At 43.1% G+C, this 25,766-nt stretch overlaps 1 protein-coding gene across 3 annotated transcripts in view; it reads right to left on the reverse strand.

Annotated features, from left to right (window-relative positions):
- Window positions 1-25,766, reverse strand: part of AFG2A (AAA ATPase AFG2A) — a 603,999-nt gene that overhangs the window by 326,082 nt on the left and 252,151 nt on the right. The window contains exon 15 of one of the 3 annotated variants that reach the window (XM_075348839.1): window positions 25,287-25,422. The exons of the other annotated variants lie outside the window; for them this stretch is intronic. Within the exon in view, the coding sequence (XP_075204954.1) occupies window positions 25,348-25,422 (75 nt within the window). The 3' untranslated portion in view covers window positions 25,287-25,347. Of the gene's footprint in view, window positions 1-25,286; window positions 25,423-25,766 lie in introns of those variants that run through there. 3 annotated transcript variants of the gene reach the window in all.

Here is a 25,766-nt window from a genome sequence, read left to right on the forward strand (position 1 = left end):
GAAGTGGCTGGAGAGGAATACGACCCTGGCTGCTGCGTTCAAGATGTATTGGAGAGGAAAAAGTTTGGTTAGAGGGAGACTGATCGGTAAAGAGTTGCAATAGTCCAGACGAGAATGAATAAGAGCGACAGTCAGGGTTTTTGCAGTTTCAAATGTGAGAAATGGTTACATTCTGGGGATGTTTTTAAGATGCAGGTAACATGAACGAGTGAGTGGTTGTATATGGGGAATAAAAGGAAAGTTCTGTGTCAAATATAACCCCAATACAGTGAGCATGCCGCTTGGGAGTAATGATTGAATCATCGAAGGCAATTGAGCTGTCAGGTATATGTTGGATAGTAGAGAGGAAACACAAGAAACTCAGTTTTGAAGAAATTCAGTTTCAAACTGAGGGAGGACATTACAACTAGAACTACTGGACTCGTGACACCTATATAGAAATACATAGTGCAAAGTAGTCAAAATGACTACCTCAGTAGTTCTAGTGTTAAGAGACAGCAGATACGATTGTGTCATTATCCACATTGAAACGAGTACTGTATCATCAACATCTACTGAAAGGCCACTCTTCCAGGAGGAAGCCATTTCTCCAAAAGAAACATAAAAAAGCCACATTAATGTCTGCAAATGCACACAGGAAAAAAGACGTTAATTTTTGGAGACGTCCTGGCGTCTGATGAAACTAAAATTGAACTGTTTGGCCCTAATGACCATCGTTATGTTTGCAGGAAACAGGGAAAAGCTTTGAAGCATAAGAACACCATCCCAACTGTGAAACACAGGGGTGGCAGCATCATGTTTTTGGGTTGTTTTGCTGCAGGAGGGACTGGTACACTTCACAAAATAAATGGCATCATGTGTACAGATAATTATGTGGCAATACTGAAGCAACTTCTCAAGATATCAGCCAGGAACTTAAAGCTTGAGCGGAAATAGGTTATCCATACAATGACCAGAAGCCTACTGCCAAACTAGTTACAAAGTGGCTTAAGGATAACAAAGTCAATGTTTTGGAGTGGCCATCACAAAGCCCTGATCTTAATCCTATTGCAAATTTATAGCCAAAGCTGAAAAGTCCAATGTGAGCAAGATGACCTACAAACATGGCTCAGTTACACCAGTTCTGTGTGGAGGAATGGGCCCACATCCCTACCAATTAGGCCGGAGTAACACTTGCTATTGAAAAATCGGTCCGATTCTCATGCCAGAAAGTAGGACGAATTTTTCTCACTTTTCATCAGTGTGCTGTCAGTGTGCAATCTGTTTTTTTCCTCAGCAACTGCTACTCATTTACTGTCATGTACAGGAGTATTTACAGTGTTCTCTGCTATATGATAGAAATGTATTGAGAAAAACAGATGTCACTGGGATGGTCCGTGTGCCATCCGTGTGACATCCGTTTTTTTTCTCGCACCCATAGACTTGCATTGGAGAGTCTCGCACGAGAAACTCTTGAAATCACAGCTTGCTGCGATTTTTTTCCTCAACCCGATGTGGGCTGAGAAAAAAATAGCAGATCGGAGCTGCCTCATTGATTAACATTGGTCCGAGTGCAATGCGAGAAAATCTCGCATTGCACTCGTGCAATTCAATCGCAAGTGTGACTCCGGCCTTACTGGGAGAAGCTTGTGGAAGGATATCCAAAACGTTGACCCAAGTCATACAGTTTAAGGACAATAGTATCAAAAACGAATAAAATGTACAGTGCTGGCCAAAAGTATTGGCACCCCTGCAATTCTGTCAGATAATACTCAGTTTCTTCCTGAAAATTATTGCAAAAACAAATTCTTTGGTATTATTATCTTCATTTATTTTGCTTGCAATGAAAAAACACAAAAGAGAATGAAACAAAAATCAAATCATTGATCATTTCACACGAAACTCCAAAAATGGGCCAGACACAAGTATTGGCACCCTTAAGGGTACTTTACACACTGCAACATCGCTAGCGATCTCGTTAGCGATGTGAAATTCTAGATCGCAAGTGCGATCTTTCGAGATCGCACATGCGTAATATGACCTATGTGCAACCTCAAAAGATCGCACTTGCGATCAAGAATTTCACATCGCTAATGAGATCGCTAGCGATGTCGCAGTGTGTAAAGTACCCTTTAGCCTAATACTTGGTTGCACAACCTTTAGCCAAAATAACTGCGAACAACCGCTTCCGGTAAGCATCAATGAGTTTCTTACAATGCTCTCCTGGAATTTTAGACCATTCTTCTTTGGCAAACTGCTCCAGGTCCCTGAGATTTGAAGGGTATCTTCCCCAAACTGCCATTTTGAGATCTCTCCACAGGTGTTCTATGGGATTCAGGTCAGGACTCATTGCTGGCCACTTTAGTACTCCAGTGCTTTCTATCAAACCATTTTCTAGTGCTTTTTGAAGTGTGTTTTGGGTCATTGTCCTGCTGGAAGACCCATGACCTTTGAGGAATACCCAGCTTTCTCACACTGGGCCCTACATTATGCTGCAAAATTTGTTGGTAGTCATCAGACTTCATAATGTCACGCACACGGTCAAGCAGTCCAGTGCCAGAGGCAGCAAAGCAACCCCAAAACATTAGGGAACCTCCGCCATGTTTGACTGTAGGGACCGTGTTCTTTTCTTTGAATGCCTCTTTTTTTTCCTGTAAACTCTATGTTGATGGCTTTTCCCAAAAAGCTCTACTTTTGTCTCATCTGACCAGAGAACATTCTTCCAAAACGTTTTAGGCTTTCTCAGGTAAGTTTTGGCAAACTCCAGCCTGGCTTTTTTTATTTCTCGGGGTAAGAAGTAGGGTCTTCCTGGGTATCCTACCATACAGTCCCTTTTCATTCAGACACCGACGGATAGTACGGGTTGACACTGTTGTACTCTCGGACTGCAGGGCAGCTTGAACTTGTTTGGATGTTAGTCGAGGTTCTTTATCCACCATCCGCACAATCTTGCGTTGAAATGTCTCATCAATTTTTCTTTTTCTTCCACATCTAGGGAGGTTAGCCACAGTGCCATGGGCTTTAACTCCTTAACGACCGCGGTCCGTAAAATTATGTCCTAGCGGTCATAACGTTACTGCCCGCGGTCTGCCGGCGGCACCATGCCGCGATCGGCACACATCTCAGCTGATTTGCACGAGCAGAATCGTTATCTGCTCGTGCCGTTTAACCCCTTAAATGGCGCTGTCAATATGTGACAGCGCCATTATAAGCGCGATCGCGGTAAACTTTTACTTACCGCCCGATACCGGAAGTCACGTGACGCGATCACGTGACTTCCGTTAGTTGTCATGGTAGCACAGGGTCATGTGATGACTCCTGTACTACACATGAATTGCTTTCACTTTCGCTGTGCCAGCGGCACAGCAAAAGAGAAAGAGAGCGTATCTGCTGTTTACAGCTGTATAGCTGTGATCAGCAGGTAGTGCAGAGCGATCGGAATGCTGATCGCAATAGCCCCCTAGGGGGACTAGTAAAATAAAAAAAAAAGTTAAAAAAAAGTTAAAAAAAAGTTTTAAAAAATTTAAAAAAAACAAAAAAACCTAAAAGTTCAAATCACCCCCCATTCACCCCTCTGAAAATTAAAGGGTTAAAAAAATAAAAAATATACACACATTTGGTATTGCCGCGTTCAGAAGCGCCTGATCTATCAAAACATAAAATCAATTAATCTGATCAGTATACGGCGTAGCGGCAAAAAATTTCCAAACACCAAAATGACGTTTTTTGTCGCCACAACGTTTGCGCAAAATGCTATAAGAGGCGATCAAAACGTAGCATCTGCGCAAAAATTGTACCGTTAAAAACGTCAGCTCGAGACGCAAAAAATAAGCAGTCACTGAGCCATAGATCCCGAAAAATGAGAACACTACGGGTCACGGAATATGGCGTAAAACGTGCGCCACTTTTTTCAGTCAAACTTCCGATTTTTTTTAATCCCTTATATAAAAGTAAACCTACACATGTTTGGTGTCTACGAACTCGCACTGATCTGAGGCATCACACCCATACATCAGTTTTACCATATAGTGAACACAGTGAATAAAATATCTCAAAAACAATAGTGCTATCGAACTTTTTTTGCAATTTTTCTGCATTTGGAATTTTCTTGCTGTTTTCCAGTACACTATATGGTAAAACGTATGGTTTCATTTAAAAGTACAGCTCGTTCTGCAAAAAATGAGCCCTCACATGACCATATTGACTGAAAAATAAAAAAGTTACGTCTCCCAGAATAAGAATGGCGGAAAAAAAAAACGGAAAGCGAAAAATCGGCCGGTCGTGAAGGGGCGCACAATCTTGCGTTGAAATGTCTCGACAATTTTTCTTTTTCTTCCACATCTAGGGAAGTTAGCCACAGTGCCATGGGCTTTAAACTTCTTGATGACACTGCGCACCGTAGACACAGGAACTTTCAGGTCTTTGGAACCTTGTAGCCTTGAGATTGCTCATGCTTCCTCACAATTTGGATTCTCCAGTCCTCAGACAGTTATTTGGTTTTCTTTCTTTTCTCCATGCTCAATGTGGTACACACAAGGACACAGGGCAGAGGTTGAGACTACTTTAATCCATGTCAACTGGCTGCAAGTGTGATTTAGTTATTGCCAACACCTGTTAGGTGCCACAGGTAAGTTACAGGTGCTGTTAATTACACAAAGTAGAGAAGCATCACATGATTTTTCAAACAGTGCCAATACTTTTGTCCACCCCCTTTTTTTATGTTTGGTGTGGAATTATATCCAATTTGGCTTTATGACAATTTTTTTATTCTTTTTTCATTGAAGACAAATTAAATGAAGATAATAATACCAAAGAAATTGTGATTGCAATCATTTTCAAGAAGAAACTGAGTATTATCTGACAGAATTGCAGGGGTGCCAATACTTTTGGCCAGCACTGTATGTAAACTTTTGACTTTGTAGAAAGTAATAATAATGCCTTAAAACACTGCCTCTCTCTCATTATCGTATTCTGGTATTTGGCAAATATAAATAATTTTGGTTCCTAAATGAACTAAAAAGAGAAAGTTTTTTTCTGATTTCATGTCAGCTAGTGAGAAAAACATGCAGATGTGTCTTTATAGATAGTGTTTCAGCTTTACAAACACGCATGCGCTAAGACACTGCTTGCACCTCAATGCACTTCATGTCTGTGTATACACACATACTGTCTGAGAATCTGGCTTGATATACACTATATTATTTTACTAAAATCATTCCCAAATAGTAGCCATTTGTAAAGTCCAGACTAATTCTCTATCTACAGAATACTTCAATAAAGAAACATTTAATTTCAGAACTGAGTTCCAGAAATTATGGTTCATAGAACACACAGCAAATATTCATGTGGTTAGGGGTCTTGGAATAAAGGAACATTTCACTATAAAAAGAAATCAATACTGTCATTTACCAGTACATCCAGTTCTAATCCTCCACAGCAATGCGTATTTAGTTCAAGAATTGTGTGGGTTGGTGACAATTAAGAAATAATTAATGCAGGAAATGTTAAGGAATTTTAAGGGATAATAATCTATGTTTACATGTTAATTTTAAAATGATCCGTCCCTTTCCAATAAACAAATGTGGCCTTAATCTTGTGTGACCAAATCTTCCACATTTATTTAAAGAGTAACCGCTGTCTTAATTTTTATTTCATAGATGAACAGTACACATGAAACAACTTTGTAATATATTGGATCAGGGAAATCTGCTTCTTTCTCTCAATTGACAGGTAAAATATTGCCTTCATATTTACAGATGTATTAAAATAACCATTGAGACACCCCCAAAATCCAAACTACAAGCCTGGACATTTGCATCATGATACTTGGGATGATCATGAAGACTTTAAGCACAGTAACTCCTGAAATAATAGCTTTCACTGGAAAAGAAATGCTATAAATTGGGCAAGACAACTTTTCACATGGGAGCAATAAGAAATGTGAGAAGATTCCACTAGGCGACATGAACCTGAGATGAAGGGCAGACATAAAGATGACACTTTACATATGCCAGGTATCAGTAACCTACACTGATGGATTCTGTCAACATATGGAACAGAAATACGAAAGGTGGAGGTTCTCTCTGAACTGGAAATGTCACTGCTCTTGGCCAAGCCAAGTGTTTGTTGATTGCACAGTCTGTTGGCTCCAAGTCTCCAGGGCATTGTCTGCAGAGCACAACATGATATAGGGATGTCCATCATCTAAACACCCAACTGGGTGAAAGCTTTCCATTAGCCCCAGAAACACCTCTCTCCAAAAAATGGAAAACTAAGATAAGGACATGCAAAATTTAGCAAAGGAACAATTGAACATACTGCCACTGGTTGAATAAGTGTGGGTTAGTTGTGTACATATGTTGTATACAGTATACATGTAGAAGGTATGTTAGATTTAATGGTGTTTAAATATTGTTTTCCTTTATACTTTGAAAAATCATATGCACAAAGGTTTGTTAGACTTAGAAGAATGAATATTTTTCTTTGGCACAACTGGTCATCAGATATGTCGGTGTCTGGTCAATTGTTACAGAAGGGTCAGGCCTATCTTAAAGGGGGCTTTACACGCTACGATATCGTTAATGTTTTATCGTCGGGGTCACATCGTTAGTGACGCACATCCGGCGTCATTAACGGTATCGTAGCGTGTAACACTTACCAGCGACCTTAAAAGTCCTCCAAAGTGGTGAAAATCGTTCACCATGGAGAGGTCATCCTAAAACCAAAAATTGTTAATGGTTGTTTATAGATGATGTTCCTCGTTCCTGCGGCAGCACACATCGCGGTGTGTGACACCGCAGGAGCGAGGAACCTCACCTTACCTGCGTCCCGCCCGCAATGAGGTAGGAAGGAGGTAGGCGGGATGTTCGTCCCGCTCATCTCCGCCCCTCCGCTTTGATTGGCCGGCCGCTTGAGGGAGGGATTGTTCGGCAGTCACAGCACCGCCGCCAACCAGGTAAGTGCGTGTAACGCTTCCGTAGCGATAATGTTCGCTGCGGCAGCGATCACACGATATCGCATGCACGACGGGGGCGGGTGCTTTTGCGTACGATATCGCTAGCAATTGCTGGAAATATCATAGTGTGTAAAGCCCGCTTTACTCATGATGACAAATTCCTGCATAAGGCTATGTGCGTTTGTTGCAGTTTTGGTGAATACATTTTCTGCACATTCTGGCAGAAAACTGCACCCAAAAAAGCATGCATTTTGTCCCATGCATTTTTTTTAGTGAAGTCAACAGCTGGAGGGGCTAAAAAATGCAGGAAAAAAAACGCACCAACAATTGACATGCTGCAGATTATTTTCTGCACCAAATCTGCAACGAAGAAATGAGTGACGTGTGCACAGCACTTCAGAATTCTCATTGACTTTGCTGGCATAAGGATAGACATGCAGATTTGTGTCACAATCTGCATCAAAAAACGCATCAAAAACACCCTGTGCGCACACAGCCTAACCTGCTAAGTGCAAAGTTGATTGTAGACAATTTAGTGAATAACAACTATTTTTCCTAATTTCACCATAAACCTACTCAATTGGCTCAACTAAGAACTTGAATGAATTTTAACACAGTGAGGGCAATAAGCTGCCACCAACAACCTCTGCCGGCAGCATATCCCCTGTGAGAACATATGATCAGCAGTCAATAGAAAGATGAAAGTCACCATAAAAAGCAGTAAGCGGATTCAGTCTACCATTAACACATGACTGAGGCCAGCTTTAATCTCTTCTCTTCCCTTATGCAATAATAGGCATTTGACCAAGGCAAAAGTAGATTATAAAAATTAAGTAGGTTACATGTATGTACAGAAATGTGTTGCCTACAACTGAGATTGCAGTGTCGCATCGTAACTTCACATTTAAAGGGACTCTGTCAGGACATTTTTCCTATGTAATCTGAAGCCAGCATGCTGTAAAAGTTAACATGCAGTTTACAGCCTTATGTCTCTTATCTCAAAGCATGCTTTTGTTTACCTGCAATATTAGTTTAAGCCTCTTATCATTATCATTAATGGGTCCCAGCAACCATGAGCTGTAGTCAGACTCCGCCCCTTCTGTGATTAACAGCTTCTGTCTATGGAAATGTACACTGAAAGCCTGGTGTGGGAAGGGGCAGCTCCCAGAGTTCTGCTACATACAAAAAGTAAAATCTTTCATTTTGTCAGAACGGCTGCAAACACTAATCTAAGTGATGCATTGTTAGATTCTGACTCTTTTTGCCTACATCATGATGCTCTAAATGAGGTGGCAAAAACCTGCCGACAGATTCCTTAATGATTTAGTATAATGTCGCACTGCGGCACAAAATCCTAACCGTTTACAAATATGTTGGATTTTGTGGTTGCAAGCTGTATTCAATTCCTTTGCCATGGACTTTAGTGTAAGTTGCTTGTGACTGTGATTTAGCTATAGTATTACGGAACATTCACAGCAGCAAAATAATCAGGCAACAGCAAGTAGCACAAATATTTTTAGCTATGCAATTTATCTGAGAACCGCTGATACTGAGTAGCCCCAGCTACGGGGTGTCTTTTGCCCCTTTTGAGGAACACCCACACCAATTCTTCTAGTAGGGCCCAAGTTGCCCAAGCAGAAAAATGTCCTATAGGGCAGTGGGGAAACAAAATTTTGCTGCTGATTAAATAACTATATAATACAAGCACAATGTCAGTGTAATTTTCATAAAAGATCATTTATAAGCTCTTACCTGGCATTAACACAGCCTTGATGACTAGTCCATTCACAAACCATAGAAGGTATAATAAGAAGTCAGGCTACTTTACAGTTGGAAAGAAAGTGATTCCGATATTAGGATTTTATTATTCAAGTGGCTCCAGAAACTGTTTCTTGCTTTCCCTATAAAAACTTTTTTAGGATTGATATTATTCCCTCTATACTTTTAATAACGGTTTCCACAATATTTCAGAGTCAAATGGTGATAAAAGTATTTTCATGGTTCCTGGATTTAATTTAACAAGAGAACAACTCACAATGCAAGGAAATTAAAATATAATGAGAATAAAGTGATGTGGACAAAAATGGAATATATGTTTTCATCATTTTCCATAAAAACATATTTTTAATTTCAGGAAATGAGAACATCGCAAAAAGTAAACAAACCTTCTGTATAGTCTACAGTGAAGGCAGATAATGACATTAAAGACTATCCCAATTATTATTTATATCATTTCACCCGATACATTTACTACTCTATTACAAATTTGTACATTTATAATACGCATATTCACGTCAGCTGAGTTTTAAGCACCTCCGACACCAAAAATTTGTTGAGGCTGCAAACTGTGGCCCTGTAGCCAAGTCATTTGTTACAAAGGATTCTGTGCAGTTAGCTTCCCACCGGATCTACTAAAAATATGTAAAGAGAACCAGTCAGCCGAAAAATGGTTCTCATCTGCACATATAGCAGTTATTAAAGAGATGCCTCAAGTCTGAAAGTTATCTTCTATCCAAACGATGGAGGATACATTTCCAATACTGGAGGTCTGACTACCATGGTCTCCACCAATCCTGAGAACTGAGGTCCTGAGGAGCTATTCATTCCAATAGGAACAGAAAAGATCAGCAATCTCCAGTACTCCCATTAAGTATGAATTTAGCTGTAGTGCATATAATCGACTTTCACTCAATGCAGCCAGGGTTCTTCAGAGGTTAGGAGGTAAACTGTTAAACTGGAGAACATCTCTTAAACCCTTGTCTGATACCATGGAGACAATGTGACCCCAAGCAGATTGGTACAACTATTGATTTTTTTCATGGTACCAGACAAGGGTTAAAGATGTCCAACTGTCTAAATGGATGAGTGGCTACTGGAATGCAGATGAAGTGAAATGGAACCTATCATCAGGTTTTTCCCTTATGAGCTGCAGCCACCATCAGTGAGCTCGTATATACAGCATTCTAGAATTCTGTATATAAGAGCCCAGACCACTCTGTATTATGTAAAAAAACCCCTTTATTATACTCACTAAGGTGGCGGTCCGGTCCGATGGGAGTCGCTGGTCCGCTACCTCCTATCTTCCTTCCACTGCTGTCCTCCTTCTATTCAGGCCAGTATGTATGACACGTTCTACGTCATCCACACAGGCCAGCACTGCGGTCACATGCAGGCACACTTTAATCTGCCCGCTGATGGCAGATTATAATGTGTATGCGTGGTCGGTTGTTTACCTTTCATTGCGTCTGCGCATTACAATATTTTGATCTGCCCTCTGCAGGGCAGATCAAAGTGCGCCTGCGTGTGACTGGAATGGCGGTCTGTGTGGATGATGTAAGAACATCACCCACATTGGGCTTGGAAGCAGAGAGGAGGCGTTGGATCTGCGACCAGCAACACCCATTAGACCAGACCGCCCCTAAGTGAGTATAATAAAGGTGTTTTTAATGTTATACAGAGGGGCTTGGTCTCCTATATACCATATTCTAGAATGATGTAAATAAGGGTTCACTGATGGTGGCTACAGCTCATAAGGGAAAAAACCTGGTGACAGGTTCCCTTTAAATTCTCCTTGCAGCCACTTGCTTCCAATCATCAAGGCAGTGCAGGGGCTATAACAGTCACTACACGCTGTAATGATGTCCACCGCTCCTCCACAGCCTCTTCTGCGCTCATACTCTGGAGCAGTATGTAAGAAAATGAGCAAGGGTCGCAATTACAGCGCAATTACTGTGTAGTGTGTAGTGACTGATTCTAATGCCTTAGTAACACCTTAATGCCTGGAAAAGAGCAGCTGCAGGGAGAATATAACTATTTTCTCCCTGTAGCTTCTCTTCCTTTTAAACTGACAAACATATTTAAAACAGTATTTACTTGCTGATTACAATTATGTCTGCATCGATTTTGTTTTTCTTTTGGCTAATAGGATCCCTTTTAAGGGTATGTATAAACGTAACATTTTGACTGCAAAACTCCCACACTAAATTATAAAACAGGGACATCTGCTTAAATCAGTTAAAATATTCAGTTCCAGAAAAGTGGATGAGAGTTAAAGAAATTTCATTCATGCCTATTGTGTTGGGGGTTTTTTACGCAGCATAATCTAACCTGCACTGTCTTTTTCAAATCCGCAACATGTCAATTTCTCTTGCAGGTATGCTAAGTTTTATGTGCAGATTTTCCCTATAGACTTGCATTAAATCTGCATTTCTCTGGCAAAAACAAATCAGAAACACATATAATTCGTAACAAGTATATCAATAAAATTTTGTCAAGGCCAAATAGCAGGAAGTATCAAAAACAAAGCAGCATTATTTAAAGCATGACACATCAAAGAGAGATAAAATTGACATCAAAAACATGATAAAAATGCATGTTAAAAAGACACCCACAAAAACACAATGAAAAAACGCGAGTAACCTAATCTAAATACAGTGTGTGCAAAGACTCCGCAAGGTGATAGTGGGAACGTAGTCTTAAGGCTGCTTTACACGGTACGACCGATTGTGCAATTTCACAATCGATCGTACCCGCCCCCGTCCTTTTTGCGTCACGGGCAAATCGCTGCCCGTGTCGCACAAAGTCGGTAACCCCCGTCACACGTACTTGCCTCTCATGTGACCACGCTGTGGGCGGCGAACATCCAATTCCTGGAGTGGGAGGGACGTTCAACGCCACACAGCCGCCGGCCAATGGAAGCAGAGGGGCGGAGATGAGCGGGACGTAAACATCCCGCCCACCTCCTTCCTTCACATAGCCGGCGGCGGCCGCGTGACGCAGGTGAGCTGCTGTTCATCGTTCCCGGGGTGTCACACGGAGCGGCGTGTGCTACCACGGAAACAATGAACAACTAAATTAAACGATATTATGGAACCTAGCGAGCAGTACACGAGTCACGATTTATGAGCGATACTGCGTCGCTAGGAGGTGTCACACAGGCCGGCATTGCCAGAGATGCCGGAGGTGCGTCACAAAAACCGTGACCCCGACGATCTATCGCACGATAGATTGTCTGGTGTAAAGCAGCCTTTAAAGGGATTCATTCAGCAGATTTCTGTATTGTAACCTGAAGACAGTATGCTGCAAGTGTTAAAACAGAGATTTAAGCCCTGCTTCTGTTATTTCACAGTCTTTTTTTTTGTTTACCTGGAATGTTAGCGTAAGACTGTTATCTTTATTATTAGTGGGTCTCCGCAGCACTGTCCAACTCTGCCCCCCTCTGTGATTAGTGGCTTCTGGCTATGGAAAAGTACACTGAAAGCCTGGTGTGGCACTGGGCATCTCTCAGATCTCTGCTATATGCAAAATCTTTCACTGTGTCAGATCGGTTGCAGCCACTAATCTAAGTGATACATCATTGAACTCAGGGTCTCTTTGCCTACATCATGCTGCTCTTAGATGAGGTAGCAAAAACCTGCTCACAGATTTCCTTTACAAAATGAGTGTTGGGCAAATTTACCTTTAAAGGACCATTGCAGAATGAATACTGTACTCAAATTGGTTCTTTTAGCAAGTTGTGCACTTTTCTTTTGCAGTTTAAGGTACCCATAGACCTAAGATAACCCTAAAGGCCGCTTTACACGGTGCGACATCACTCAAGCGATCTCGTTGGGGTCACGGAATTTGTGACGCACATCCGGTCGCTTTAGTGATGCCGTTGCGTGTGACACCTTTGAGCGATTTTGCATCATTGCAAAAACGTGCAAAATCGCTCATCGGTGACATGGGGGTCCATTCTCGAATATCATTGCTGCAGTAGTAACGAAGTTTTTCCTCGTTCCTGCGGCAGCACACATAGGTACGTGTGACACCGCAGGAACGAGGAACCTCTCCTTACCTGCCTCCCGCCCGCAATGCGGAAGGAAGGAGGTTGGCGGGATGTTCGTCCCGCTAATCTCCGCCCCCCCGCTTCTATTGGGCGGCGGTTCAGTGATGCAGCTGTGACGTCGCTGTGACGCTGAACGAACCGCCCCCTTAGAAAAGAGGCGTTTCGCCGGTTACAGCGACGTCGCAGGGCAGGTAAGTAGTGTGACAGGCCTGGGCGATGTTGTGTGTCACGGGCAGCGATTTGCCCATGTCGCACAACCAATGGGGGCGGGTACCCACGCAAGCGATATCGGTCACGATATCGCAGCGTGTAAAGTGGCCTTTAGTCAATTGCTTGTTCAGCCAACAGCTATTTCTCCCTGAAAACCTGCAAGCTTATTTCAAATAAAGTGCAATAAAAGATAAAAAACATCCTACTACATAAATTGATAGTTCTAAATAATAATAGACTGAATACATCCCGACATTGGATTATTGGCTGCACTTTCATAGCCGCTCCAACATCTGATACTTTCCTTTTCTGGTATAAATTCACAACAAATTATATACTTTTGTGTACTACAAAATCTTCTTTCATATAAAAAGGAGCTTAAAATTTTGCCTTCAATTTCCCTCTAATGAAGCAGAATAATTTCCAAGATGAGGGACTTAAAAAAAGGCAATCTCTCCCTCCTCATGTAATAAATCTTCTGCCAAAAAGTGGCAGTGTACTTTGGTTGTCACCACCTGGTTTTATTATACCTGGGCCTGCAGGCTTGGGCCACTGATTTACTGCGCTTCTTTAAAGCTCTGACAATCGAGCAGTTAAAAAAAATCGCTGTTGAACACCTGGGAAATATTTATTAGCTGTACTTCAGGAAAAGCCCTCTGTTTTCTTGAGCACTGTAATAAGCTCCACATAAGTAATGCCCCCGGTACACGATGACAGGGAAATGGAAATAAACAGACAAAACCCACCACACATGAACACACAAAGTCATGTTACATGCCATCCGATGCAGCGACAATAACATGACTGTTGGGATAGAGTGATACTCAACTGTTATAAATCTCGCAAAATGAAATATGAGTGAAATATGCGTCTATTCTACAAGGGTACACTACAGAGGACTTCAACTTAGATTCAACCATTCACTTCCGTAAAGTACAATAGTTGGCTTAGTAGTCGTAAACACAGCTGTATAAGAGCTCCGATTTGTGTGGAGCCGAAAAGGGTTTATAGGTACACAAGTCCTCCACTGCACCTTGGTATGTCAGAGGCATATGGAGCTTTTGTTTCTGCCAGATTTTGTGTGTATCCACCAGAAAACAAAAGGCATAATGCATAAAACGCTATAGGTAAAGAGGTATGCTCCCATACAGGTACAGAGGTATGCTTCCATACAGGTACAGAGGTATACTCCCATAGAGGTACAGAGGTATGCTCCCATACAGGTACAGAGGTATACTCCCATACAGGTACAGAGGTATACTCCCATACAGGTACAGAGGTATGCTCCCATACAGGTACAGAGGTATGCTCCCATACAGGTACAGAGGTATACTCCCATACAGGTACAGAGCTATGTTCCCATACAGGTACAGAGGTATGCTCCCATACAGGTACAGAGGTATGTTTCCATACAGGTACACAGGTATACTCCCATACAGGTACAGAGGTATGTTCCCATACAGGTACAGAGGTATGCTCCCATACAGGTACAGAGGTATGCTCCCATACAGGTACAGAGGTATGCTCCCATACAGGTACAGAGGTATACTTCCATACAGGTACAGAGCTATGTTCCCATACAGGTACAGAGGTATGCTCCTATACAGGTACAGAGGTATGCTTCCATACAGGTACAGAGGTATGCTCCCATACAGGTACAGAGGTATAACTCCCATACAGGTACAGAGGTATGCTTCCATACAGGTACAGAGGTATGCTTCCATACAGGTACAGAGGTATGCTTCCATACAGGTACAGAGGTATAACTCCCATACAGGTACAGAGGTATGCTTCCATACAGGTACAGAGGTATGCTCCCATACAGGTACAGAGGTATGCTCCCATACAGGTACAGAGGTATGCTTCCATACAGGTACAGAGGTATGCTCCCATACAGGTACAGAGGTATGCTTCCATACAGGTACAGAGGTATAACTCCCATACAGGTACAGAGGTATGCTTCCATACAGGTACAGAGGTATGCTCCCATACAGGTACAGAGGTATGCTCCCATACAGGTACAGAGGTATGCTTCCATACAGGTACAGAGGTATGCTCCCATACAGGTACAGAGGTATGCTCCCATACAGGTACAGATGTATGCTCCCATACAGGAACAGAGGTATGCTCCCATACAGGAACAGAGGTATGCTTCCATACAGGTACAGAGGTATTCTCCCATACAGGTACAGAGGTATTCTCCCATACAGGTACAGAGGTATGCTCCCATACAGGTACAGAGGTATGCTCCCATACAGGAACAGAGGTATGCTCCCATACAGGAACAGAGGTATGCTCCCATACAGGTACAGAGGTATGCTCCCATACAGGTACAGAGGTATGCTTCCATACAGGTACAGAGGTATGCTCCCATACAGGTACAGAGGTATGCTCCCATACAGGTACAGAGGTATGCTTCCTTACAGGAACAGAGGTATGCTCCCATACAGGTACAGATGTATGCTCCCATACAGGAACAGAGGTATGCTTCCTTACAGGTACAGAGGTATGTTCCCATACAGGTACAGATGTATGCTCCCATACAGGAACAGAGGTATGCTCCCATACAGGAACAGAGGTATGTTCCCATACAGGTACAGAGGTATGCTCCCATACAGGTACAGAGGTATGCTCTCATACAGGTACAGAGGTATTCTCCCATACAGGTACAGAGGTATGCTCCCATACAGGAACAGAGGTATGCTTCCAGACAGGTACAGAGGTATGCTCCCATACAGGAACAGAGGTATGCTTCCATACAGGTACAGAGGTATGTTCCCAGACAGGTACAGAGGTATGCTCCCATACAGGTACAGAGGTATGCTCCCATACAGGTACAGAGGTATGCTCCCATACAGGTACAGAGGTATACTTCCATACAGGTACAGAGCTATGTTCCCATACAGGTACAGAGGTATGCTCCTATACAGGTACAGAGGTATGCTTCCATACAGGTACAGAGGTATGCTCCCATACAGGTACAGAGGTATAACTCCCATACAGGTACAGAGGTATGCTTCCATACAGGTACAGAGGTATGCTTCCATACAGGTACAGAGGTATGCTTCCATACAGGTACAGAGGTATAACTCCCATACAGGTACAGAGGTATGCTTCCATACAGGTACAGAGGTATGCTCCCATACAGGTACAGAGGTATGCTCCCATACAGGTACAGAGGTATGCTTCCATACAGGTACAGAGGTATGCTCCCATACAGGTACAGAGGTATGCTTCCATACAGGTACAGAGGTATAACTCCCATACAGGTACAGAGGTATGCTTCCATACAGGTACAGAGGTATGCTCCCATACAGGTACAGAGGTATGCTCCCATACAGGTACAGAGGTATGCTTCCATACAGGTACAGAGGTATGCTCCCATACAGGTACAGAGGTATGCTCCCATACAGGTACAGATGTATGCTCCCATACAGGAACAGAGGTATGCTCCCATACAGGAACAGAGGTATGCTTCCATACAGGTACAGAGGTATTCTCCCATACAGGTACAGAGGTATTCTCCCATACAGGTACAGAGGTATGCTCCCATACAGGAACAGAGGTATGCTCCCATACAGGAACAGAGGTATGCTCCCATACAGGTACAGAGGTATGCTCCCATACAGGTACAGAGTTATGCTTCCATACAGGTACAGAGGTATGCTCCCATACAGGTACAGAGGTATGCTCCCATACAGGTACAGAGGTATGCTTCCTTACAGGAACAGAGGTATGCTCCCATACAGGTACAGATGTATGCTCCCATACAGGAACAGAGGTATGCTTCCTTACAGGTACAGAGGTATGTTCCCATACAGGTACAGATGTATGCTCCCATACAGGAACAGAGGTATGCTCCCATACAGGAACAGAGGTATGTTCCCATACAGGTACAGAGGTATGCTCCCATACAGGTACAGAGGTATGCTCTCATACAGGTACAGAGGTATTCTCCCATACAGGTACAGAGGTATGCTCCCATACAGGAACAGAGGTATGCTTCCAGACAGGTACAGAGGTATGCTCCCATACAGGAACAGAGGTATGCTTCCATACAGGTACAGAGGTATGTTCCCAGACAGGTACAGAGGTATGCTCCCATACAGGTACAGAGGTATGCTTCCATACAGGTACAGAGGTATGTTCCCATACAGATACAGAGGTATGCTCCCATACAGGTACAGAGGTATGTTCCCATACAGGTACAGAGGTATGCTCCAATACAGGTACAGAGGTATGCTCCCATACAGGTACAGAGGTATGCTCCAATACAGGTACAGAGGTATGCTCCCATACAGGTACAGAGGTATGCTCCCATACAGGAACAGAGGTATGTTCCCATACAGATACAGAGGTATGCTCCCATACAGGTACAGAGGTATGCTCCCATACAGGTACAGAGGTATGCTCCCATACAGGTACAGAGGTATGCTCCCATACAGGTACAGAGGTATGCTCCCATACAGGAACAGAGGTATGTTCCCATACAGATACAGAGGTATGCTCCCATACAGGTACAGAGGTATGCTCCCATACAGGTACAGAGGTATGCTCCCATACAGGTACAGAGGTATGTTCCCATACAGGTACAGAGGTATGCTCCCATACAGGTACAGAGGTATGCTCCCATACAGGTACAGAGGTATGCTCCCATACAGGTACAGAGGTATCCTCCCATACAGGTACAGAGGTATGCTCCCATACAGGAACAGAGGTATGTTCCCATACAGATACAGAGGTATGCTCCCATACAGGTACAGAGGTATGCTCCCATACAGGTACAGAGGTATGCTCCCATACAGGTACAGAGGTATGTTCCCATACAGATACAGAGGTATGCTCCCATACAGGTACAGAGGTATGCTCCCATACAGGTACAGAGGTATGCTCCCATACAGGTACAGAGGTATGTTCCCATACAGGTACAGAGGTATGCTCCCATACAGGTACAGAGGTATGCTCCCATACAGGTACAGAGGTATGCTCCCATACAGGTACAGAGGTATGTTCCCATACAGGTACAGAGGTATGCTCCCATACAGGTACAGAGGTATGCTCCCATACAGGTACAGAGGTATACTCCCATACAGGTACAGAGGTATGTTCCCATACAGGTACAGAGGTATGCTCCCATACAGGTACAGAGGTATGTTCCCATACAGGTAGAGATAGGTTTCCATACAGGTACAGAGATATGTTCCCATACAGGTACAGATGTATGTTCCCATACAGGTACAGAGGTATGCTCCCATACAGGTACAGAGGTATGCTCCCATACAGGTACAGAGGTATGCTCCCATACAGGTACAGAGGTATGCTCCCATACAGGTACAGAGGTATGCTTCCATACAGGTACAGAGGTATGCTCCCATACAGGTACAGAGGTATGTTTCCAGACAGGTACAGAGGTATGCTCCCATACAGGTACAGAGGTATGCTCCCATACAGGTACAGAGGTATGCTCCCATACAGGTACAGAGGTATGTTTCCAGACAGGTACAGAGGTATGCTCCCATACAGGTACAGAGGTATGCTCCCATACAGGTTGCTTTTGTAACTATTTTAGGCCTGGAAAGGAAATTCAAAGATGTAAACATTCTCAGAATTACAACTACTGATTGCACACCTAAAGAAAAAATCCTCTGTGCAGAATGAGATCAATTCTAAACTATCCAGGAAACAATGAGCTCTGCATATGTATAAAAACACATAATATCAGACATTTTATGAATCTGAAAGACAAGCATAAAACTTTTTAGGCTAGTTGACTTAAGGATTTACAGTATAGGTTTGACTCGAGTTGACCCTAATATTCAACGCTCCTCAAGCTATCCTCCAAGGAGTCAAAGAAGATGAGATATGGACTTCTACATAGAAGAATCCTAACATCATAAAACTGATGTATATTTAGCTCTTACCTGAGGCATTAGTTGGAAAAAAAAGTGGCTACTTGGGTTTTCATTTCCATAACTAAAAAAATAATGGTTGGACCTAAACAATGTAAAGTATAAATCTGTTTGAAAGATAGGCTTTATTTTGTGCCAATATATTCAATTCACTTTAGTTGTATTAATGAGGCTCTCGCACCAGCTCAAAAGACAAAAGATTTTCCTCTTATTTTATTTCTGCCATTCCCGTGAAAACAAATTTAAAAAAAATAAAAATCTGCCATTGGGTTCAAGAGATCCAGAGATATGCAATTTTATATTTAGTGCTAATTTTTATGGTCTTTACTAAAGGGTGTGGTTCACAGAATTCTTTTTAGGGGGGCAGGTGTCTTTAGCCAGCTTTGCATAATTAACTTGTGAGCCCCCCCCCTTGTAAAGTCCATAAGATTAGCACTGAATATAAAGGCCTGTGCAACAATATGGCGGATTTAAAAAAAAAAAAAACCCGCAACACTAAGGAGATAAAAAAAGAACAAAAAATTGCCCACTTTTGACCTGGTGATTGCTCCTGTTTAAAGGGCTTTTTCACAGATCGATTATCGTGCAAAATATTGATGAGATTGTGCAATGTTTCCATTACATCTGCCAGGGTGAACGGGCATCTCTAGTTATTAGTACTGGAACCACAAGGAAACTCAGTTACAAAATATAATGATGATTGTAACCTACAAAGCCATGACTTGTGCAAGCTAAAAACATCCCTATATCATCAATTTTTCTTGCCCTCTAACGAAAACTGTTTGCTTTGGCAAGATTACATATTAGATCCGCAGCAATCTACACTAAATAACAGGACCAGGAGCTGACCACTTTGTAGAAGATCTAGGAGAAACTCTTTGACAAGTTCACAGCAATGTGAACTGCTCACTAAGGCAAGCAAGAACACTGGCAAGCTGCCAAGCAATGCCACCTACTGTCAGCAGCCAGGCAGTGACTTTAAGGCTGGAAACACATCTATGCGAGTAAAATCGGTCCGACTGGGCTGAAAAAAACTCGGCTGATTTTAGTTCACGCTCGGTCCGAGTGCAACGCAACTGCGATCCTTTTTTTGAATAAATTAATGATTTTGCTCGCCTGTGTGTCGCGATCGCTATGCTAGTTTCCTGCAACATCTTAACTACATTAAATTGATTACACATGTGTCATTTATTTTACCTTTGGGAATGTGATGTCACATTCATCTGTTGAATATTTAATGAGCGTATTTTCTGCCACATTCGCAAATGTGAACGCTGGTGCGCGTGTGTGATCCTACTTTTAATCCCCTTCCATAGGAAATCATTGGGACAAATGGTGCGAGAAACTCGCAAAAAAGCAGCATGCTGCGATTTTTTTCTCGCTCCGATTTGGACTGAGAAAAAAAATCGCAAATGCGAGCTGAATCATTGACTAACATGTGTCCGATTCCAATGCGAGATTTTCTCGCATTGCTCTACTGCGAGAATCTCGCAAGTGAGAAGCAGCCTTAAGAATATTGATACGGCTGTCATGACTTATCTAAATGGGCGTTCACATTATAAGCAATAACATAAACAATGTTTGTAAAGGGTAAAATACATTTTCACATTATTTTAGAATAGCTTCATTCTTTTTTCACTAGTGTGTTTAAAAGGGAGAGAAATTTCTATGCGAAAGACTGAACAATTTACGCATTTTGTATTAGTGATCTGGTATGTGGAAAAAAAAAAGATTTATGCCCGATTTTCCATTTTTTGTTTCTTTCTCTCTTTCTTCAAAGAGCCATAACTTTTTTTTTTTTTGGTCAATAAAGTCATGTGAGGGATTGTTTTTTTTGCAGGGTAAGTTGTACTTTTGAATAATGACACCATTCATCATTCATTCTGCCACATATTTTACTGGAAAACAGGGGAAAAAAATCCTCGTGCATTTTTGTTATGTACCATGTTCACGATATGGTAAAACTGAGCTGGCAATATGATTCTCCAGGTCAGTAAGAGTTCGTAAATACCAAAGATGTACAGTTTTTTTTTACTTAAGTGGTGAAAAAAAATTCTAAAATTTGTCAAAAAAAACAAACAAAAAAAAAAACAAAATAAGAATTGCGCGTTTGTCACCATTTTTTTTAGATTTGGGGCTCAGTGATGGCTTATTTTTTTGCGTCCTGACCTGAAGTTTTTAATTATACCATTTTTGGGTAGATGTGATGTTTTGCATTTTATTGCAATGTTGCGGAGACAAAAAAAACAGTAATTCTGGCTTTTTGATTTTTTTTTAACTCACTTTGTTTTCAATGGGGCAAGGGGGGAGATTTGAACTTTTTATTGTTTTTACTACGGTAGTATCCTTAGGGGACTTCAAGCTGCGATGCTCTGATCACTTGTGCTGTACAAAGTGGTGCTTATTGGTCATTTTTATGCAGGACACAGACAAGATCTTTATAGTTGTGGCTGCGGAACATGGGGTGCCCGTCACTGTAGGGTGCACTTATGTAGTGTTGGACAACCTGTCTGATCTAATAGTACGGGTTAAAAGGCTATAAACCATACAGTTTGAACTACACGATTGTGTGACTGGCGGCCTATACAAGTCTTATGTATGTACATCTATAATATTAGACAACCATCCCTTGCATAAATACTAGGTGTCTGAGTGGTTGTTTCATCAGTATTTTTCAATTGTACTCCTCCACCTTTACCATGGGGCTTGCTGCATCCAGCAGTGTATTAGTATTGTGTGTTGGTTAGGGATAAAATATAATAACATATAATACATTTTTTTTTTTATCTAGGGTGGCACGGTGGCTCAGTGGTTAGCACTGCAGTCTTGCAGCGCTGGGGTCCTGAGTTCAAATCCCACCAAGGACACCATCTGCAAGGAGTTTGTATGTTCTCCCCGTGTTTGCATGGGTTTACTCTGGGTACTCCGGTTTCCTCCCACACTTCAAAGACATACAGATAGGGACTCTAGATGGTGAGCTCTACTGGGGACAGTATTGCCAATGTAAGTAAAGCGCTGTGGAATTAATAGCGCTATAGAAATGAATAAAATTATTATTATCTTGAACCAGGAGGCGGAGGTCCAAGAGAAGGAGGAAGTTGAGGCAGAGGTGGACGTGGCGGTGTAGGTGGAAGACGTAGAGGAGGAGGTAGCCAACACTGTTTTTTTTTTTTGTTTGCTTGTTTCCTTTATTTGAGTAGGCCTCAAACCATTGGGAATGGTAAATAGAACAAACTGCGGAGGAGTGTAACAATGGCTGGGTGCGGATGCTATACTTCTCTAGTCAGACAAAGGTATGGACAAGTCTTCTTTGATCCACGTCTGGTGCATTTTAATAATGTAAGCTTGCCCATATTAGCAGTGGACAGAAGATGCACCTGTCTGTGATCACAGCCCCTGTCATGCTAAACACACAATCCAACAGTACACTTGCCGCAGGGTAGGCCAGCGCCACCAAGGCATAAAGGGTAGCCCAGGCCATATGTCCGATTTGGAGGCGCAGAGGTTAAATGGTGCAGACCCATCACTTAGTACATGGACACGTGTGGCTAGACAGATTCTGTTCCCTGCTTATACACACCATATCAGATGATGGTGCCAGATTTTGTGGCGTGCTCAGGAAGTTTTTCCATATTTTCGCTAGGCTAACCCTTCCTTTCAAGGTGGTACCAATGGCCTTCCTCTGACTAGTGCTTCCATTGAGCCCCTGCTGTCAAGTGGGAATGCCATCAGTAGTGTGTCTACCAGCCTGCTCTTGTATTCCCGCATTTTCTGATCTCACACAAGTGATGGAAGTAAGGATAGCACACAGTCTTTGTAGTGGGGATCCAGCAGAGTGGTCACCCTGTAATCAGCCCTTGAAACATTCATAGCAACTCGACAATCGTTGCGCAGACACAGCAATACGCATTCGCTTATGTGTGCCAGGCTGCCCAAAGGCAAAAACAAGCTGTCCTTGGAGGGAGGTGTAGCATCTGTGTCCTCTCTATCCCCACAGCCACGTACCAGTGATGCCTGTGAGGTGCTTTAAGTACCACATTGCGGTGAACACTGTTCCTTCTCCTCCTCCTTGTCATCCTAATCCTCCCAAACTGTCCACCAACTGTACAGTTGTGTATCTACATGCTGTTGGAACAGGAACTGAACCTCAAAACCATTTGCGGACGACTGATCTGATAATGGTGTAAATGTTCCGTTTCTCTTCTTCTCTGCCATTATCTCATCCATAATTACCTGATTCATTTTTTCAATTAAATAGAAATGGGATAGTAACCCCCACTGTGGGACAGGCAACACCATAAGTTTTTTTTAAAAGTGTCAGTCTCCATCAGCAAGAATGGCATCATTTAAAAGGCCAGGAATTTTGAAATGCAGTCATTCAGGACCAGGACTCGTGAGTGGGTGGGGGGTACTTACTCTTTCTCTCCAGTGTGAGGGATGGACAGTTGAATGCCTCCAAGGTACAGTGTGGAGATGCTCGGTTACACTGCTGGTGGTGCTGTCACATCCTCTCTGTGGGGAGCGCTTGTGGCCCAGTTGCTTGGGAGGGGGAGGAAGAGGCCGAAACTGCAACAGAAGAGGAGGAGCTTCAGATCTTTCCTGGTTATTCAGCTGTGTACTCCACTGCAGCTCATGGTGTGCATTTTTATCCCAAGTCATAGAGGTGGTGCTCAGGTTATGAACATTATTGCCTCTCTTCAGGCCATGACGGCACAGCACGCAAAACCACCCGTTTCTTGTGTCAGCACATTGCCTGAAGAAATACCGTGCCAAGGAACTCCTTTGCGCTGGCTTTGGTTTACTCAGCTCGTTGACGCAGTGGGGGCCAACGTACTGGCATGGGGCTATGCTTTTGCACCCTGCCCTTTATTTTGCTGTGCAGCTGGGAGAGCATGACAACCTCCTCTTCCTCTGAACTGCGCATGTCACTCGGCCTTCACTTCATCATCTAGGACCTAATCATCCCCCGCATCATCTTCCACCCACTCCTCAACAATGCCCTCCATGCTGGTCTACACTGTGAAGAAAGCCGTAGTAGTTTGTATCGTGTTTTCTCATCATCAGAGATGTGCTGATGTGGTCCACTGCCAGTGTGTACAAGCCTTCCCACATACTCATCTTCAAACACAACAACTGGTTGGACATTAGTGGACTCACTCTCTTCCACTTCTGGGGCAGGGCCAGGTAGATAGATCACAGAGCGCCAGCCCCTGTAGTCATTAAAAAGCTAAAAGAGACTGCTGCATGATTTGGGGCTCAAACTGCATTGCTGATTTGCAAGGTGAACTGAAAGACAGATGCCCATAGGATGCAGGTGCAAACTTTGCTCTATGAGAAAAGGATTGGGTGGAAAACATAGCGAAGGAACTGGAGGCATGCTCAGCCATCCACTCAAACTATTTCTACTTGTTCTGACCAGATCATTTGTCCAGTGGTACTCAGGCTACGAAATTACGCAAAAACATCCTGTTGCGAGAGTGAACCAGTGGAAGGTGTTTTATTTGGGCATGTAGCAGGCCACATCCTCCGACCACATCCTCTCCCTGCAGCAGCTACACCCACCAGCACCACAGCCACATCCCCTATTTGATACTCTCCTCATTCTTTTGCAAAAAGTGCACAGTAGAGAAGACAGTGTGTGCCCATTAGATTATTACACTGCTAGGGCTCTCTGCACCAGGCTGTGTTAGGGCACTCTGCGCCAGGCTCTGCTAGGGCTCTCTGCACCAGGCTGTGTTAGGGCACTCTGCGCCAGGCTCTGGTAGGGCACTCTGCGCCAGGCTCTGGTAGGGCACTCTGCGCCAGGCTCTGGTAGGGCACTCTGCGCCAGGCTCTGGTAGGGCACTCTGCGCCAGGCTCTGGTAGGGCACTCTGCGCCAGGCTCTGGTAGGGCACTCTGCGCCAGGCTCTGGTAGGGCACTCTGCGCCAGGCTCTGGTAGGGCACTCTGCGCCAGGCTCTGGTAGGGCACTCTGCGCCAGGCTCTGGGTACCCTGCATCAGGCATCAAAATTGCTAGCTCTAGGCCCTGGGGATTCCTATAGTCTATTTGTACAACCAATAATCCCCACTTTTGTGAAAAATATCTTAATTTTTATTCAATATAGAAAAATAACATATCACACCATTTGTGCATTATTACATAGATTATAAAGAACAATTGTCTTATGCCACCAATTGGCAACCCCTGATCTTGAATATCAAGACCAGGGTTTACAATACAGTATTAAAGACAAATTGATACAATTTAAAAACATGTATCCAATAACTGGTTCACAAACGGACACAAATTCTACCCAGTGACTAGTTCACACAAGGACACAGATTGCAAGGTCCAAACTTAACTTGGTGACTCCCCAGATGGCTGAATTGGCACTTTTGTGCTGACACTGCGGTCATAATCATGTATGTTCATCCAGGGGCATCCACACAGGGTATAAACAGGTCCTTTAATCAAAGTCGTGAACCATCAGATATTTCCTATCAATAAGACGTCTCCACCTCGACGCGTTTCCCCACACAGGACGTGTGGTTCATCAGGAGGCTGTAAGGTAAGTATAGTCTTATCAGCTTCTCATAAAGCATATACTACGAACACACATAACAATACAATAGGTGCGCAAAATTCATCAAACAATAACATAATACACAGATAACTCACTTGTCAGATAGAAAAGTTAGGGGATATGCAGGTCCATGGCGCCACACGAACAGATCAGCAGCACTCCAGTCAATACTGTTTAGATATCATGCTCCCGTCCTCCAGGCGTCATGGAGCTGCATAATCCCCACTGCCCTAAATAGCCCATGCTTGATGAGACAGCTGGGGAGAAAACCACTCCCTCCCCCAGACAGCGTCATCCTGATTGCTACTGCGCATGCGCCGCC

Source organism: Anomaloglossus baeobatrachus, chromosome 1 (genome assembly GCF_048569485.1).
Source record: "Anomaloglossus baeobatrachus isolate aAnoBae1 chromosome 1, aAnoBae1.hap1, whole genome shotgun sequence".
NCBI classification, from domain to species: domain Eukaryota; kingdom Metazoa; phylum Chordata; class Amphibia; order Anura; family Aromobatidae; genus Anomaloglossus; species Anomaloglossus baeobatrachus.